Source organism: Chiloscyllium plagiosum, unplaced genomic scaffold (genome assembly GCF_037043375.1).
Source record: "Chiloscyllium plagiosum isolate Xiang-an unplaced genomic scaffold, Cpla_swu_hap1 HiC_scaffold_42, whole genome shotgun sequence".
In the NCBI taxonomy this organism is placed as follows: domain Eukaryota; kingdom Metazoa; phylum Chordata; class Chondrichthyes; order Orectolobiformes; family Hemiscylliidae; genus Chiloscyllium; species Chiloscyllium plagiosum.
Window position 1 is genome coordinate 31510197 of NW_028270180.1, and position 16673 is coordinate 31526869.

The 16673-nt window shown below is 37.4% G+C and overlaps 1 protein-coding gene across 1 annotated transcript in view; it reads right to left on the minus strand.

Moving 5' to 3' along the window:
* The window catches only part of LOC122542423 (fibrillin-1-like), a 610102-nt gene that overhangs the window by 135264 nt on the left and 458165 nt on the right, over positions 1-16673 (minus strand). The window contains exons 32-33 of the mRNA XM_087981979.1: positions 1723-1845; positions 944-1066 (exon numbers count right to left, since the gene is read on the minus strand). Coding sequence (XP_087838105.1) covers positions 944-1066; positions 1723-1845 — 246 coding nt within the window. The remainder of the gene's footprint in view (positions 1-943; positions 1067-1722; positions 1846-16673) is intronic.

The window sequence follows — 16673 nt, forward strand, 5'->3', positions numbered from 1 at the left end:
TGCAGTGAATGGTGACGCTTTCAAACCACAAAGGATTGTATTAATGCAATAATTATCAACCTATTTTTCAAATTGTGCCTCAAAACTCTTTAAGGTCAATAATTCTTTTGAGGACTAAAGCCTTCAATGATGAAGATTATGAAAAGATTCTCGAAAAGATGAATACATTTAAAATTTTAACAGTAGCATTAAGAATAAATAACCTATTAAAGTTTATTAAATCTAAATAATAAGTATTGATTTTGTAAAGAAAATAATAATTAATATTAATGCTATTTTTTATGACAAAGTGAAATCATATCTACTGCAAAAGTACTCACTTCTGTCTTTATTGTTGACTTCATTTGTTGGTGAATGCTGACTTTATGAATTTCCTTCCAGATAATCTATAAACTATGACTACTCTGCAGTTTGCCAGCCCACCATCTGGCCTTTGCAAATACACTTGGTCCCACAACACATCAAATTCATAATCCTTGCAGTTATCTACATAGTTACATCCTACTTATTTGTGCAACCTCCTATTGCTCCAGTTACTTCCATGAGCTGAGTTTCCTGCTTTTGCTTCATTAGTGTTTTTAAACCATCTTGAATTATATTCTGGAAGTCCTCCACTTTGCTAACTGTATATTTGTTTAAGTTCCTCCTCAAAATTGTATCTTTAATCATACTTTTGATCACTTTCCTTTAAATTTCCTTTGATCACTTTTGGTTTCAGGTTTGTTATATGAAAGCACTATTTAAATATAAGTTGTAACAGCAAGAACAACATTGGTGACAAGAAACTTTCATTTGTCTATTTTAATGTTAAATCTTAAGCAAAATAGAAAATATAATCTTGTATACTAACAGATAAACAGATTAATGCCTTGTAGTAATTAAAGTTATGCATGATAATGAATAAAAGAATATTTTTTAAAAAGCATTTGATCTTTGAGCTTACCGGTACAAAACATGCCATCTCCTTTGTAACCCTCTTTACATGTACATCGATATGAGCCATCCGTGTTCATGCATTCAGCAGTGGGGCTGCACTTATGGGTTCCATTTGAACACTCATCCACATCTTTGCAAACAAAATGATAAATAGTTATTGCATTCAGAATAGGTTAACGTTTCCTCCAATCATGTGATTGCATTCAATCCCACTTTGTCTTCCACGTAAAATTAATCATTTGAGAAATCTGATCACATTTGGAATTGAGATCAAGCTATTTAGTTCAGACTGGACATTTATAATAGTCTAAAGGTAAGGACCAGTACTAATTACAACTCAACATCCTTGCTTAATGTATGAAAGCATTTTGATGCTTCATATTGCTTATTGATACTATTGACAGACAATTGATCCATGATTACAATTACACTGCAATTATAATGACAACACAAAGAAGATCCTATGTGATGTAAGAAGCATGACAACTCAAATGAAGGGAAGATTTCAATACCCAACAATTTAATTATGGTTTAGAATTGAAGCTTAAAAACACCCCTGTGAGAATAACTAGAATTTGGTTTCATAAGATCGGAGGCACCACTTGCATCATTCTTTATTCACTGCTGGTAAGGTTGAGAAAATAATTTATAGGTACGGCCATAACTCTGAATTTTAATTTTACAACAGGGCCAATTGTCAAGAACTGAAAATCTCAAAGTAAATCAGCAAGAGCTTGGATTTTATCCTCTATTTATTAAAATTATCTTTAATAAAAGCTTTCTTACCAGAACATTTGATGCCATCTCCTGACCAGCCATCTGCACAGGCACATTTAAAGCTTCCTGGTGTATTGGTACATATAGCAAACTTGTCACAATTATGTGCACTGATCTCACATTCATTAATATCTGTAACAGAGAAAAAAGTGTTAAAATAGAAGATTAAAGTAGCGGGTTGTATTAAAGCCTTTTCACTTCATGGAATGTAATTGTACATGCTGTTTTAGATGCTATTTAACTAAGAAGGTGCTGCGTTTGTGAATTTTCTTTCACTTTTGAGAAGAGGAACTTAAGGTGAAAACCATTCTTGTTATGACACCTTACCAAATGAACACCAAGTTGTTACAGCAAGATTTTCATTGTGCTTGTAAATAAGTACCATGAGATTCACAAAATACCCTTGATTGTGGCCATACTTTATCAAAATAAGATAGATTACATTTTCAAATGTAAGGCAACAAACCAAAAATGATGTAAAGGTAAAATATTGCAAATGCTGGAAATCTGAAATAATGTGTTGGAGCAAAACTCAACAGGTTTACAGAAAGAAAACAACAGAGTTGTTTTGGAATGTCTGAATAATATTATAAAATTTTACATTATGTTTGAGAATAAGGTAATTTGTTCTGAATCAAGAATTTTAAACTTGAATAAGGGAAATTATGAAGGCATGAGGTACAAATTAGCTGAGGTTGATTAAAAGCATGTCTGTATGAAAATGGATAGCTTTTAAATAACTATTGCATGACTTCACATTCCTTCAAGGTGAAAAAAACCTCAAAAATCTTCAGTCAACCATTGCTAACAATTCAGGATTGCATGAGATTAAAAATTGCCTGTGAAGTTATTAGGAACAGTAGTAATTCTGAGGACTGGGAGACTTATAGAATACAACAAAGAAGAACCAAGAAAATAATATGAAAGGGAGATTAGAATATGAATGTAATCTGGCAAAAAACATAAGAATGGAATATAAAAGCTGGCTAAAACAAAGACAGAATCAGCATAATTTATAATGGGGAATAAAGAAAGGGCAGGGGTACTAATTAATTACTTCACCTGTTTTCATTGATGAATATACAAGAACTCTCTCAAAAGTAGAGATCCAAGTGAGTAGAGAGAATTGAAGGAGTTGCAGGAAATTAATGTTAGTGACAAGACTGTACTTGAGAAATTAATAGGGCTGAAAGTTGAAGGTCTTCATAGATTGGTGATTATCTTCCAAAAACTCCATTGATTTTAGAATGATTGCTTTGGTTTAGAAGGTAGCACAACTCACCCCTCCATTTTAGGAGGAAGTGAGAGTGAACACAGGTAATTACAGATGTGGCCCATCGAGAGGGTGGAGGGGAGGACCAAATGGAACAGATTGTGAGGGTGGCCAAAGCAAGACACAAAGGATGGTGATGAAGGAGGGATAGAGATGTAAAATGGATGCACTAACTGTTTTTAAAACAATATTGAGAATAGTAGTTCATATTAGATTAGATTAGATTACTTACAGTGTGGAAACAGGCCCTTCGGCCCAACAAGTCCACACCGACCCGCCGAAGCGCAACCCACCCATTCCCCTACATTTTACCCCTTGACCTAACACTACGGGCAATTTAACATGGCCAATTCACCTGACCTGCACATCTTTGGACTGTGGGAGGAAACCGGAGCACCCGGAGGAAACCCACGCAGACACGGGGAGAATGTGCAAACTCCACACAGTTAGTCGCCTGAGTCGGGAATTGAACCCGGGTCTCTGGCGCTGTGAGGCAGCAGTGCTAACCACTGTGCCACCGTGCCGCCCACAAATGTTTTAAGCATCTCTATTACTCAAAAGTTTGAAGCAATATATACTGTTTAATTTTACTAAACTTCAGTATCAATAGTTTACTTTTTGGTATGTAAGTTTGCTCGCTGAGCTGGTGGCTTTGTTCTCAGACATTTCGTCACCATGCTAGGTAACATAATCAGTGAGCCTCCGGTAAAGCTTTGGTGTTCTCTCCCGCTTGCTATTTACCTGTATTGGCCTATTGTGATATCATTTCCGATTCTGTTTCTGAGAGGTTAGATAATGGGGTCCAAATCTATATATTTGTTAATTGAGTTCCAGTTTGAATGCCAGGCCTCTAGGAATTCCTATGCAGGTCTTTGTTTAGCCTGTCCCAGGATGGATGTATTGTCCCAGTTGAAAGGGTGTCCTTCCTCATCTGTGTGTATGGATACTAGTGATAGTTGGTCATGCCTTTTGGTGGCTAGTTGGTGCTCATGTATCCTGGTGGCTAGCTCCCTGCCCGTTGTCCAATGTAATGTTTGTTGCAGTCCTTGCAATGTATTTTGTATATGACTCCCCTCAGACCCATATCTAATTTCCCAGCACACCAACATACAAGCTACCAAACTGAAACACCTGGTAGAAGACGCAACCCACTCTATCCACTCAACCCAGGAATTCTTTAACCTCATCAAAGACACCAAGGTAGAGGACGACGAGGTCATGGTTTCCCTCGGTGTGATGGCCCTATTCACATCGATAAACATCACCCTAGCCAAAAAAACACTGGCCTCACTGCTAGATGAACCAAGGACACAAACACCTGACAGCACCAACTCCATCAGCAAGGACAGCATACACAAACTAATAGACCTATGCCTCACAACCCACTTCACGACAGATCTACAAATAAATCAACGGGACATCTATGGGTTCACCAATATCAGGACTTCTAGCAGAAGAGTTATGCTGAGGCTAGAATGGACTGTCCTTCCCATGATTGAATCCAAGCTTTGGGTCCGCTGTGGGGATGACACGCAATGCAACAAATGAGAAGAAACCCACAAACACATAAACAACATCCTTATCAGTATAAAATTCACCAAAGACATGAACAAAACCAACTCCCCTTCCTAGACATCATTATAGAATGAAAACTCAATGGAGAGCTCTGGAGAACTGCAGACCAGTGTCTGTAGAAAAGCCACAAACACTCACCAGATACCCAACTACAGGAATACCAGCCCAACACCCACAAATGGAGCTGCATCAGGACATTATTTAAATGATCCACAACACATTGCAGCACCCAGGATCTACGAGGAGCTGAGTAGAAACATTTATACAATGTATTCAGGTACAACAGGTACAGAGAAGCACAGTCCACCAATTCTTGCAGACCTAAACAGGAACACACAACACGCCCAGAGATTCTAGCCACCCTACTATATATCAAAGACATCTCAGAGATGACAACCAGACTACTCCGGCCCCTAGGCATCATTGTAGCCCACAGACCTACCACCACATTGAAACAGCTGCTGATGAATTTAAAGGACCCCGTACCAACAATCAGCAGAACGAATGTCATATACAAAATACGCTGCAAGGACAGCAACAAACAGGCAGGAAACTAGCCACCAGGATACATGAGCACCAACTAGCCACCAAAAGACATGACCAACTATCACTGGTATCCATACACACAGACGAAGAAGGTCATCAGGTTGACTGGGACAATAAGTTCATCCTGGGACAGGCTAAACAAAGACATGCACGGGAAATCCTATTGGCCTGGCAATCAAACTGGAACTCTATTAACAAACATATTGATTTAGACCCCATTTATCAATCTCTCAGAAACAGAATTGGAAATGATATCACCCACCACAACAAACCGAGACAGATAAATAGCAAGCGGGACAGAACACACCAACGCTTCACTGGAGGCTCACTGGTGATGTTAATTAGCATTATGATAAAATGTCTGAGAACAAATCCACCAGCTCAATGAGCAAACTTACAATCTATCCACATCCTGAGCTACAAATCTTCTCCAAAATCTCAAGTTTACTTTGTGCTTGTTCCTCCCTTGTTATATAGTTATCCACTTACCTCATGCCAGCTGATATTACTGGACAAGTCAGATGCCAGACTGAAATCTGGCTTGTTAGATAATATTTTGTTTCATTTTGGTTTTATTGAGGTGATCAAGCATACAATGTTGCAGATTTGATTTTAACAACAAAAAGGCATGTGTATTAAGCAGGAGATAAAACAGGATGAAACCAGACCACTGACTCATAACACAAACGCAAAAAAATTCAAAAGCATGGTAAAATACACTCCCATTAGTCCCCTAAAAAACTCCTTCACAGATCCCCAAAAGACCCCTGTACAGTACCCAAACATACCAATACCAGAAAACAAAGTCTCTTTCTCAAAGACCTCAGTAGATTTAATTTAAATGTAATTTCAACTCCAGTCTGGAAGTTCAGATAGCCTTTTCCAGAAGCAATCATACACCTGCCTGCTTCAAACAGCCCCAATGAGGGTCTTATACTGACTTCATGTCTGGGACTATCACTAAACTCCTTTTCTAAAGTAACCTTACTTTTACATTTTCTCCCTTTCTCAGAAGCACTTCTCCATCTATCTTTATCTAAGGCTTCTGCAAAAACTGAAAAAGCCTTTATCAAGGCCTGGGAGTTTTTTTAAAAAAAACCTCAAGCTTGATAATCTTGTTTGGTAGTAAAATTCTCCCAACATATACAAAACCCCCTTTACTACTGAAACTAACTCCCTCAAATTGTTTTAAAAATAAATTGCCATGGTTACAGTAATACCTACGCTAATCATTAAACTCTCCAGAACCCCGGAAAAATCTATACGTCACTAATGCTAAATTCTAAAATGTAAACATAAAAATAAATGATATTAAAAAAAGTCACATTCTAAATAAGCAGATATGTGGACAGCCATGAAGACACAAACATGAGATGACAATCGCAATGAGCTGAAGACACTAAATTGTTGAGGGACATAACACAGGATGGAGCTTCAGTGCAGAATGGTATTTCAACAATGCAAAAGGAGAGTTATTTATTTGGGAAGCTTCAAAGTACAGATGCTGGAATTTGACAGAGAAACATTAACATTTTAATTAACAGTTTCAGCATTCAGCATCAAATTTTAAAGTGGCAAGGCACAGAGTGTTTTGGCATTCTATAGAATTTGTCCTATTATACAATTTGCCACAACAGATCTGCTGAGGCACTATACAGGCTATACTTAAAAAAAAAGTTGATGTGTTACGAGTAGTAACCTGGCGTAAAGTAGTGTAGAAATTCAAGCATGTGGTTAGACCAAAATGAAAATTTAGGGAAAACGTTATGTGGCTTTGTAGTGATAAGTAGCAATGAACAACAGATATTTCTGCATGATTAAGGAGACTAACGTGGGTCCGTATCCTCCCTGATACAAATGTGGGCATCATCTTCTTCCTAAATAAGGGATGATGTTTGCAAACATTTTCAAAGAAAGGAGGATCAAAGAATAAAAACTTATCAGTTCAGCCAACTGCAGTCAACTCACTGCAAATTCAAAGCACATGAATGTGCAACTAAAAGCAGGCTTACTTTAAAAGTTCAGACAATAAGAAATACTACTTATCTCATGAATTTAATATTTTAAGAAATCAATTTACGCAGAAAATACAATCCAACTTAAATCACTCATTCACCTAATACTCTACCAGTTTTGTCTTTTCAATTAAAATCTAAGTGTAATTATCGAATACAGCTTGAAGCAATGCCTAAGAACTAACCAAATGAGGGAACATATGATGGATATATTAATTAAGTTAACTGGATTTGAAATGATTTTATAAATCTGGGAAGATGCTAATTAGTGGGGGTGAGTTTTATGGAGTGTGGTTAACAGAAATAAAACTCTCACATAAAAGTGTGGAATTAACTAACATTAAATTCCTTTTCTTCTTGTATGAACTTGGATAGGATGCAGAAATGTGTGCTGTTTCACTGTGTGCAGTCTTACAGCAATCCATGGAGGCATCTTGCGAAAATTATTTTTTTAAATATTGCTAATACATCTCTTATGTTCACTCAAAGTATGGGGGAGGTGCTAGTAGAAGTGCCAGAGATGTGAAAGAATTTGCAAGGAATTTTATCCAGAAATAGTGAACCTTACTATATTTTGACAAGCTTTTAGGAAATTTTCATTTTCCTTTCCTACTGCAGCTGTGTAAGCTAATAATTTTGTATAATCATTTTGAAATCTTTAATGTAAACTCATAAGAATAATTATCTACATAGTCAATATAAATTGCATTTTTAACAAACTCTTGTGATATATTGGTTCTGTTCAAATATTAAAGCAAATAATTGAATATTTGTTTTTAAATACTGGAGAGGGAAATTAATAAACAATGTTAAAGTACACCATTTGGAGTCATTTTAAAATGTTTGTAATTGTTTCAAAATGCAACGTAGACTTTGTTAAATCCTTATTACCTCCAACATTGCCTTTCTGTAAAAATAAGTAATTAGATCTGGGTCAATACATTACATTAGGAATGTAACATTATCCTGTAATAACACCCTATTAGCAATAGAGTTGTAATTTGTTGTGAATTTAATCTGATAATATTTTGAATTTAAACAACCCATCAGAAATGCATACTGTGGTATAGCAAGATAGGCTACACGGTGCTACATGAAGTATATAGTATAATGCAATTGTTCCTCTACTCATCAATGCTACTATGATCTTTGGGTCAACAAAAGAAGCAACTTTTAGAATACCACACTGAAGTAAAAGTGCATTTTTATCAGCTGTTCAAACAGAGGGTTGTGTTATGAAGTTGAAATCATGTATGGTCACTTTAAGCTAGAAAGTGCTTTTCTGAATTTAAAGTCCAGCCACAGTAGCCAGCTAAAGGTCGGGCTGTTCCAAATGTAACAATTGGCTGTTATATAAATACCTGAGTTTTGGTTGTTGTTTTGACTACAATTTGAATTTAACCAATTAATTTAAATTATGCACAGGATACCAGAAGCCAATGGAATTTAAATTTTATTGTTTTGACACCTGGAAATCAACTAAATTATAAACATTTAATGTGTCATGGGGGATATATAAACCTTGTATTTGAACATTAGAAGGAGAGCAACTACCATTAAACAGTGAGCAACTGCTGGAGAGCTAACTGCCCATCTAACATCTTGCTCTCAAAGACATTAGAAAACACTCTCTATCAAAGGTACCTTTTTAGTGAAACATACTTGCAGTAAAAAAGAAAGAAGATAACACAAGGAGATCAGCAGCTGAAAGAGTGAAAACACCAAAGAAGACAGAGACTGTGTGGTCTTGAGTTTAAGTTAATGTAATATTTAATAAGTGTGTTATTGGAACAGCATATTGTTTTATAGAGTTGGGGTCAGATAATAAGTAGTTAAGAAAAGGAGGGCTTGGATTTGTGAATAGTTTTTGTTTAGTGTTTGCAATCAGAGTTAGAAAACATAAATTATTTTTCTTTAAATAGTGGAATTTAGGAATTCTCTGTCACTCACATTTTAACAGATTATGAGGTGAGGCAAGCTTTTCTTGGTGTTTGGTTTTAATTAACAGAGGGATTCAACCTCCGTGTCATAACACTTGGTTTCAAATTAGTTAAAAACTTAGTTCTGTACATTGCTTCTTTAAAACTAGTTTTAAGTTGGACTCAGTAATGCCATGGTAAATGTTGGAACTTAACATTACAAATTTAACTGGGCATGCTTCATGCAGTTATTTATCTTATATTGAGATAACATGTTCTTACTGAATAACGTAGTAATCATTAGGGTTAGTCATTGGTTCAATGGAAACTATTGCCAACAGTAAAATGCAAAATGCATATTTTTAGTAAGTTACTGTAAGAAGTGCCACTCAATGAACACTCAAAATGTAAGGTCTTCACTTACCTGTGAAGATACATCATCAAACATGCATTGTATTAAAGGTTTGTGTTTCTTGTCAATTGTCATAAAGCAGACACTACATATCAATCTAATACTCCAGAATCACATCTAATAACACCTTTTCAAATATAGAAATAAAGACAAATGCCAGACAGGATTTGTTTAGAGATTAGTTTAAAGTTTCTTCTTAATTTACCTGTATTATCCAGTTACCATTCATTAGAAATAGGTACATTATCAGCTGATGTCAATTCATCAATGTCCAGAGTATTTTTACATCTACAGTTTTAATATTTTCAAAACTGTAGTATAACAAATCGCAATGAGGAGGAATCAGCTATTCATTTTTGGAGAGAGTTTTCTTCTCTTTATGTGTACTATCAGTTAGGTTATGTTACAGAGAATTATTTTTCATAGAAATCCTTTAACTTGAAATGTCAAAAAAAAGACAAGCCACCAAACCTTTTGCATCGTGGATTTCATCAGGACAGATGTAAAAAAGGGATTTGCATTTAAAGGGATCAACAGTTTACACAATGAAGAAAAGGGTTGGTACAATGAGGGTGATTACTCAATGCATCACAATGGAGAATTCACTAGGGAACAATTGCTCCATAACGCTTATGTTTAACTCAAAAAGGCAATTCTTGGACTTTTTTTTTCTTCTGCAGAGAACCGGTCTCTGCACATAAAGCCAAGTAGCTTCTAGCTGGTGTAAGCAAGCAATTTTGAAATCTTGACTGATAATCTTAAATTGATTGTTGGTCTAATCCTTGCACTCTCAAGATTGTTCAGAAATTAACCACAGAATATAAGACATTAAGCTATGTGTTTTGCACAGGTAACTTGAATATAGTCAGTACTCTGCTTAATGCCAACAGCCAAAATGACATGCCATTTGATACACTCCAGCAGTCATTGGTAAATACAACCTACATACGTGGCATTGGACCAGCACTGAAATCATTTATCACATTTGTCATTTGTGTGGTAAGCTGATCTTTTTAGCTTGATGGCAGCATCCTGGTATTCCTGTTCCTAATGCATGGTAACAACGTTCACTTACTGATCCAGTGATTGCTATGTGTACTCATAAATGGGACTAAGACCTAAGCTTCCAACTTTTGGACCTGAGAAGTGTCATTCTACCTCAAAGTTGCATGGGAAGGCTCAAAACCAGATGGAGTCCAATGTGCCATTTCATTAACCATGAAGCGATTTGGGAAACACCAGTATGCAATATTCATTATTCAATTAGAGGGTTTTTCCCTTTTAACTCCTGGCATATCTCAGTATTTGACCAATGAGCCATATCCACTTTGTTAAACATTTGTTAAGCTGCAAGAAATTTGAAAGCATGTTCCTATTTGGGGAGAGCATAAGGCCATTTATTGCTATCATTTTGAAAACTGCACTGACAAATGCAGGGTCTAGACGGTTCTGACTTGGCATGATTAGCAAAACAACAGACCCCAAAACTGTAGTCAGACCCAGAAAAGACTGAAGAGGTTAAATTCAGCACAGTAATTTAGAATTACTTGCTCTGAAGAAACGTCACTGGACCTAAAGTGTTAATTCTGCTTTCTCTCCACAAATACTGCCAGACCTGCTGCGTTTTTCCAGCACTTTCTGTTTTTGTTTTAGAACTATCTTGGCTTAGTTAAGCAATACAATCCACCAATGTGGGAAAGCACAGTGTGCTTGATAAGGTATTACTGAGAAGCCAAGTTGGACTGATTTAACCAAGCTACTTTGATATTAACCATCACATGATATCGATTCATACCCAGCCTCATCTTTTCGAATATCATGGTCCATCTTTGAAGAATTTTGAAAAGCTTACATTCAAGAAATTTAAGTATCGAGCTACAATGTTATGAACTAATATTGCATGTTTTATGTTATATGATACTACCGTTTGCTAAATAGGATTTTGAACAAATAGGACTATAAGAGGAACAAAAGGACGAAGAGAAGAGGGCCATTTGGCTCATTGTGTTTTCTCTGCTACTCTATGAGATCATGGCTGCTTTGATAATCCTCAAATCCACTTTCCTTCCTTTTCCTAATAACATTTGATTCCCTTACTGATTAAAAATCTCAATGTGAACCTTTAAAATATGCAACAATTCATCCTCTATGATAAAGAATTCCACAGATGCACTACCCTCCAAGAAGAGAAATTCTTTCTCATTTCATTTGTTCATTTTGGCCTCTCCCTTCCTTTTTACACATTTAAAGATGTTCTTACTATCATCTTTTTATTTCATAGTTTACCTTCAAAGTTCATAGTCTCTCTCTATATTTTTTCGTTACCTTTTACTCATTTTTTAAACTTTTCCAAACCTCTGCCTTATCTATAATGTTTTTCATATTTTCTGCTTTTAATGTGATACTCTCCTTAACTTTCTTTACTAAACATGCTTGGATTATCCCCTTCCAAGAATCCTTCCTCATTGGGATACATCTTTCTAGTGAATAATGAACTAATTTCTTAAACATCTATCATTGTTTCTCAACCATCTTTCCTGTTAAACTCCTTTTCCAACCCACTCTAACCAACTCTGCCCCCATTCTACTATTATGGTCAGTATTTCCTAGGGGATCTTTAACTCATGATCACTTACGAACCTGCCTCATTACACATTATCAGATCCACGATAGCCCAATTCCTTCTTATCATGGAATCCCTACAGTGTGGAAACAGGCTATTTGACCCAACAAGTCCATAACGACCCTCCGAAGGGTAACCCACCCAGACCCATTCCCCCTACCCTATTACTCTACATTTACCCCGACTAATTCAACTAACCTACACATGCTTGAACACTATGGACAATTTAACACAACCAATTCACCTAACCTGCACATCTTTGGATTGTGGGTGGAAACTGGAGCACCCAGAGGAAACCCATACAGGCATAGGAAGAATGTGGAAACTCTACACAGACAGTTGTCCCTGGCTGGAATCGAGCACTGTGAGGCAACAGTGCGAATCACTGAGCCACCATGCTGCTCTTGTTCGAGGAAACTGTTCTGAATACACTCTATGAATTCTTTCTCATGGCCAGCTCTGCCAATTTAATCTTCCTAGTCTACATGGTTAATGTACTTTTGTTTTTACATGCCGTCATAATCTCTTGATTTATTCTATGTCCAAGAGCATAGCTATTATTAGTGGGGTGTAGGAGACTATTTCTTGAAATGCAATCTTTCCCTTATTATTTCTTTCCTACACCAATATGGGTTCAACACCTTCTGATCCAAGATCATTCATTGCTATCATGCCTATTCATCCTATCCCACAACATGTTTCCTCTGGACTGTCCTTTTGAAAAAGTTACATGACACTGAATACTTAGTTCTTCGCTTTGATAGCCATTACAGATACATGGTTACAAGGGTATCAGATCATACCCATTAATCTCCATTTGTGTTTTAATTCATTTATTTTGATCTAAATACTCCTTGCATTTAAACAGCATTAATTTTGCCTTTTTATCATTCTCTTCCCTACCCCCCACCATTTTTAAATGTTTGTACACCCTGTCCTTTCCTGTCTTACTCTGGGTTTCATTACCTAAGTAGCTGCCCTGCAATTCTGCCATATCCTTTGCTTTGCAAGCCTCTCTGTCCCCTTTGTCCCTACTTCAATTTAGTTTAAAGCTCTCTCTATTGCCCTTTTTATTAGATTAATCAGAATGTTGGTGCCATCACAGTTCAAGTGAAGCCCATTCCACCAGCACACCAATTCAAGTGTGTGGAACCTCCAAGGGGCTTTATGGCCCCACAGCTTGAGGGAATATGACTCAGATGAATGCTTGAAACTCCAAAGCATACAAGGCGATGGATCAGTGCTGGAAAATGGGATTAGATAATTAATTAGAATATATAGGTGCTTGATGACCTGAACAGACACAATGGGCCAAAGGGCATCTTTCTGTACTTCAAAACTCTAGAACTACAGAACTAGAACTGTAGCTTTCAGTTTAATGCTAACTACAAAATAAATAAAGTTTGCACAAAATAAAAAATGAGAGATTTTCTGACTAAACCATGCACACACTCAGCCCTAAGAACACAAAACTAGTTACTGCACAGGAGGCCATACACTCATAGTTCATGTATGAACTTACTACATGAGCAAATTAGCTGATCTCAATACCCGCCATTTCCCCACAACCCAGAAATATTTTTCTCTTCAGGTGGTTTTCCAATTTCCTTTTAGAAGGCACGACTGCATCTATTCTACCATGCTCTCAAAATTTCAGATTTCTCATTTCAGGTCCTAAACACTCACCTATTTGAAGTGTTTTTCATTATGTTATGAAGATGTGGTACCTTTCAGAAAGTTACAAGCTAGCAGAACTACCTGACAACCAAGTATTCTCAACAAGATACAATGTAACCTTTTGGTCCAGCAGTTGCCTGGAGACAAAAAGAAATGTGAATGCGGCCAATCAGTTGAAATTTCATTATACACCCCCCCCCCCCCCCCCCCCCCCCACCAAAAGACTCCAATCAAGTTTGAATTTAGTATATTGACAACATTAAAAGCCAATGACACAATCCAATGCTTTGGAGGTATAAAACCGGGGAAAATTGAACACTTGGGAGAGAACTGCCAAAATTCCAACTGCTAGTAGGCTGCTAGTCAGAACTCTCTGAGACTACTTGTCTAGAGAAGGAGTTTGCACAGAGAAAAACATCAACACCGACCTGGAGAGCAAATCTACATAAGAAGATATAAAGAGAAGATTCGACAGCTGGCTGGTTTTGAAATTCCAATTTTTCAGTAAATCATAATCGGTGGCTTTATCAGACTAATATTATTAGAAGAGAAAGTAAAAGATAGGTTAGAGGAAGGAGTTGTAAATAGCTGTTAGTTAATTATTCTCTGTTATACTTTAAGAAATAAAGTTGTTAATTTTTACTTTAAATAGTTCTTGGCCTCTCAAAATTTCACAGATTACTGCATGGCATAAATCCTTTCTGTGTTGCTGGTGTAAATTAAGCAGGGGGGGGGGGGGGTTTACCCGTGTCATAACAATTATGCAGTGCACTGTTGTCAATTATTTTACACTCAGGCCTTCTGGTTCCAATCAACAGAAGAACAGGAGTAGACCATTCAGCCTATCAAGTCTGCTCTGTCACTTAATAGGATAATGCATTTTGAACACTTTAATATCTTTTACAATCCCGATTACCATTTATGCAACTGATAATCAAAGGTTAATCAGCTTCTACTTTAAATAGACTCAAAGTCTGACCTTCAACAGCCATGTGGGGCAGAGAATTCCTATGATTCTCAACCCTCTGAGTAAAAAAAAAGCTCCTCACCTCAGTACTTAATGGCATCTCCATTATTTTTAAAACATGCTTTCCTGGTTCTATACTCCTCCCAATGAGAGAAAGCATCTTATCTGCACCTATTCTGTCTAACCCCTTTGAATATTTTTGGGTTTCAATTAGATCACCTGCTTAATTTACACCAGCAACACAGAAAAGATTTATGCTGTGCAGTAATCTGTGAAATTCGAGAGGCTAAGAACTATTTAAAGTAAAAATTAACAACTTTATTTCTTAAAGTATAGTAGAGAATAATTAACTAACATCGATTTACAACTCCTTCCTCTAACCTATCTTTTACTTTCCCTTCTATAATACTAGTCTGATAAAACCATCCATTATGATTTACTGAAAGATTCTTCAAAACTCTAAAGAATGCAGGCTCAGTTTGCCTAATTTCTCTTTATTGCACAGTCCCACCATCCTGCAAACATGTCTGGCGAACCATCACTGCACTCTCTCTATGGCAATAATATATTTTCTGAGATAAGATCTAAACTGCACAAAGTACTCTAGGCATGGTCTAAGCAAGTTCCTGCACAAGTGAAACAAGACTTCACTACTCCAGTCCTTAAATAATTTTGTGATAATTAGAAATCAATGGAAATAATTCTCCCTGTGTATTCTGGCAACACGCCTCAATAATTTGGAATATCTCTGAAATCTCCTCTCCATCTCTTTAGGGAATGTTAGATGACTAGGGAATTTGAGGTCCTGGTCAAGAAAAAGAAAGAAGCCCATGTCAGGTGGAGACAGCAGAGATCGAGTGAATTCCTAGAAGAGTATAAAGGCAGAGTATTTTATACTTAAGAGGGAAAGCAGTAGGGCAAAAAGTGACCATAAAATAGTTTTGACAAATAGGGTTAAAGAGAATCCAAAAGGATTCTACAAATTCATTAAGGACAAAAGGGTAACTAGTGAAAGAATATGGCCTTTAAAGATCAGCAAGGCAAAGTGGACAGCAAAGAAGATTACCTCAGATTACAACTGGATCTTGATCAGATGAGCCAATGGGCCAAGGTGTGGCAGATGGAGTTTAATTTAGATAAATGGGAGGTGCTGCATTTTGGAAAGGCAAATCAGGGCAGGACTTATACACTTAATTTTGGATTAGTAGTGCTGGAAGAGTACAGCAGTTCAGGCAGCATCCGAGGAGCAGCAAAATCGACATTTCGGGCAAAAGCCCTTCATCAGGAATAAAGGCAGTGAGCCTGAAGTGTGGAGAGATAAGCTAGAGGAGGGTGGGGGTGGGGAGAAACTGGCATGGAGTACAATAGGTGAGTGGGGGAGGGGATGAAGGTGATAGATCAGGGAGGAGGGTGGAGTGGATAGGTGGAAAAGAAGATAGGCAGGTAGGACAAGTCATGGGGACAGTGCTGAGCTGGAAGTTTGGAACTAGGGTGAGGTGGGGGAAGGGAAAATGAGGAAACTGTTGAAGTCCACATTGATGCCCTGGCGTTGAAGTGTTCCGAGGAGGAAGATGAGGCGTTCTTCCTCCAGGCGTCTGGTGGTGAGGGAGCGGCAGTAACGGAGGCCCAGGACCTCTATGTCCTCGGCAGAGTGGGAGGGGGAGTTGAAATGTTGGGCCACAGGGCGGTGTGGTTGATTGGTGCTGGTGTCCCGGAGATATTCCCTAAAGCGCTCTGCTAGGAGGCGTCCAGTCTCCCCAATGTAGAGGAGACCGCATCGGGAGCAACGGATGCAATAAATGATATTATGGATGTGCAGGTAAAACGTTGATGGATGTGGAAGGCTCCTTTAGGGCCTTGGATGGAGGTGAGGGATGAGGTGTGGGCGCAGGTTTTACAGTTCCTGCGGTGGCAGGGGAAGGTGCCAGGATGGGAGGGTGGGTTGTAAGGTGG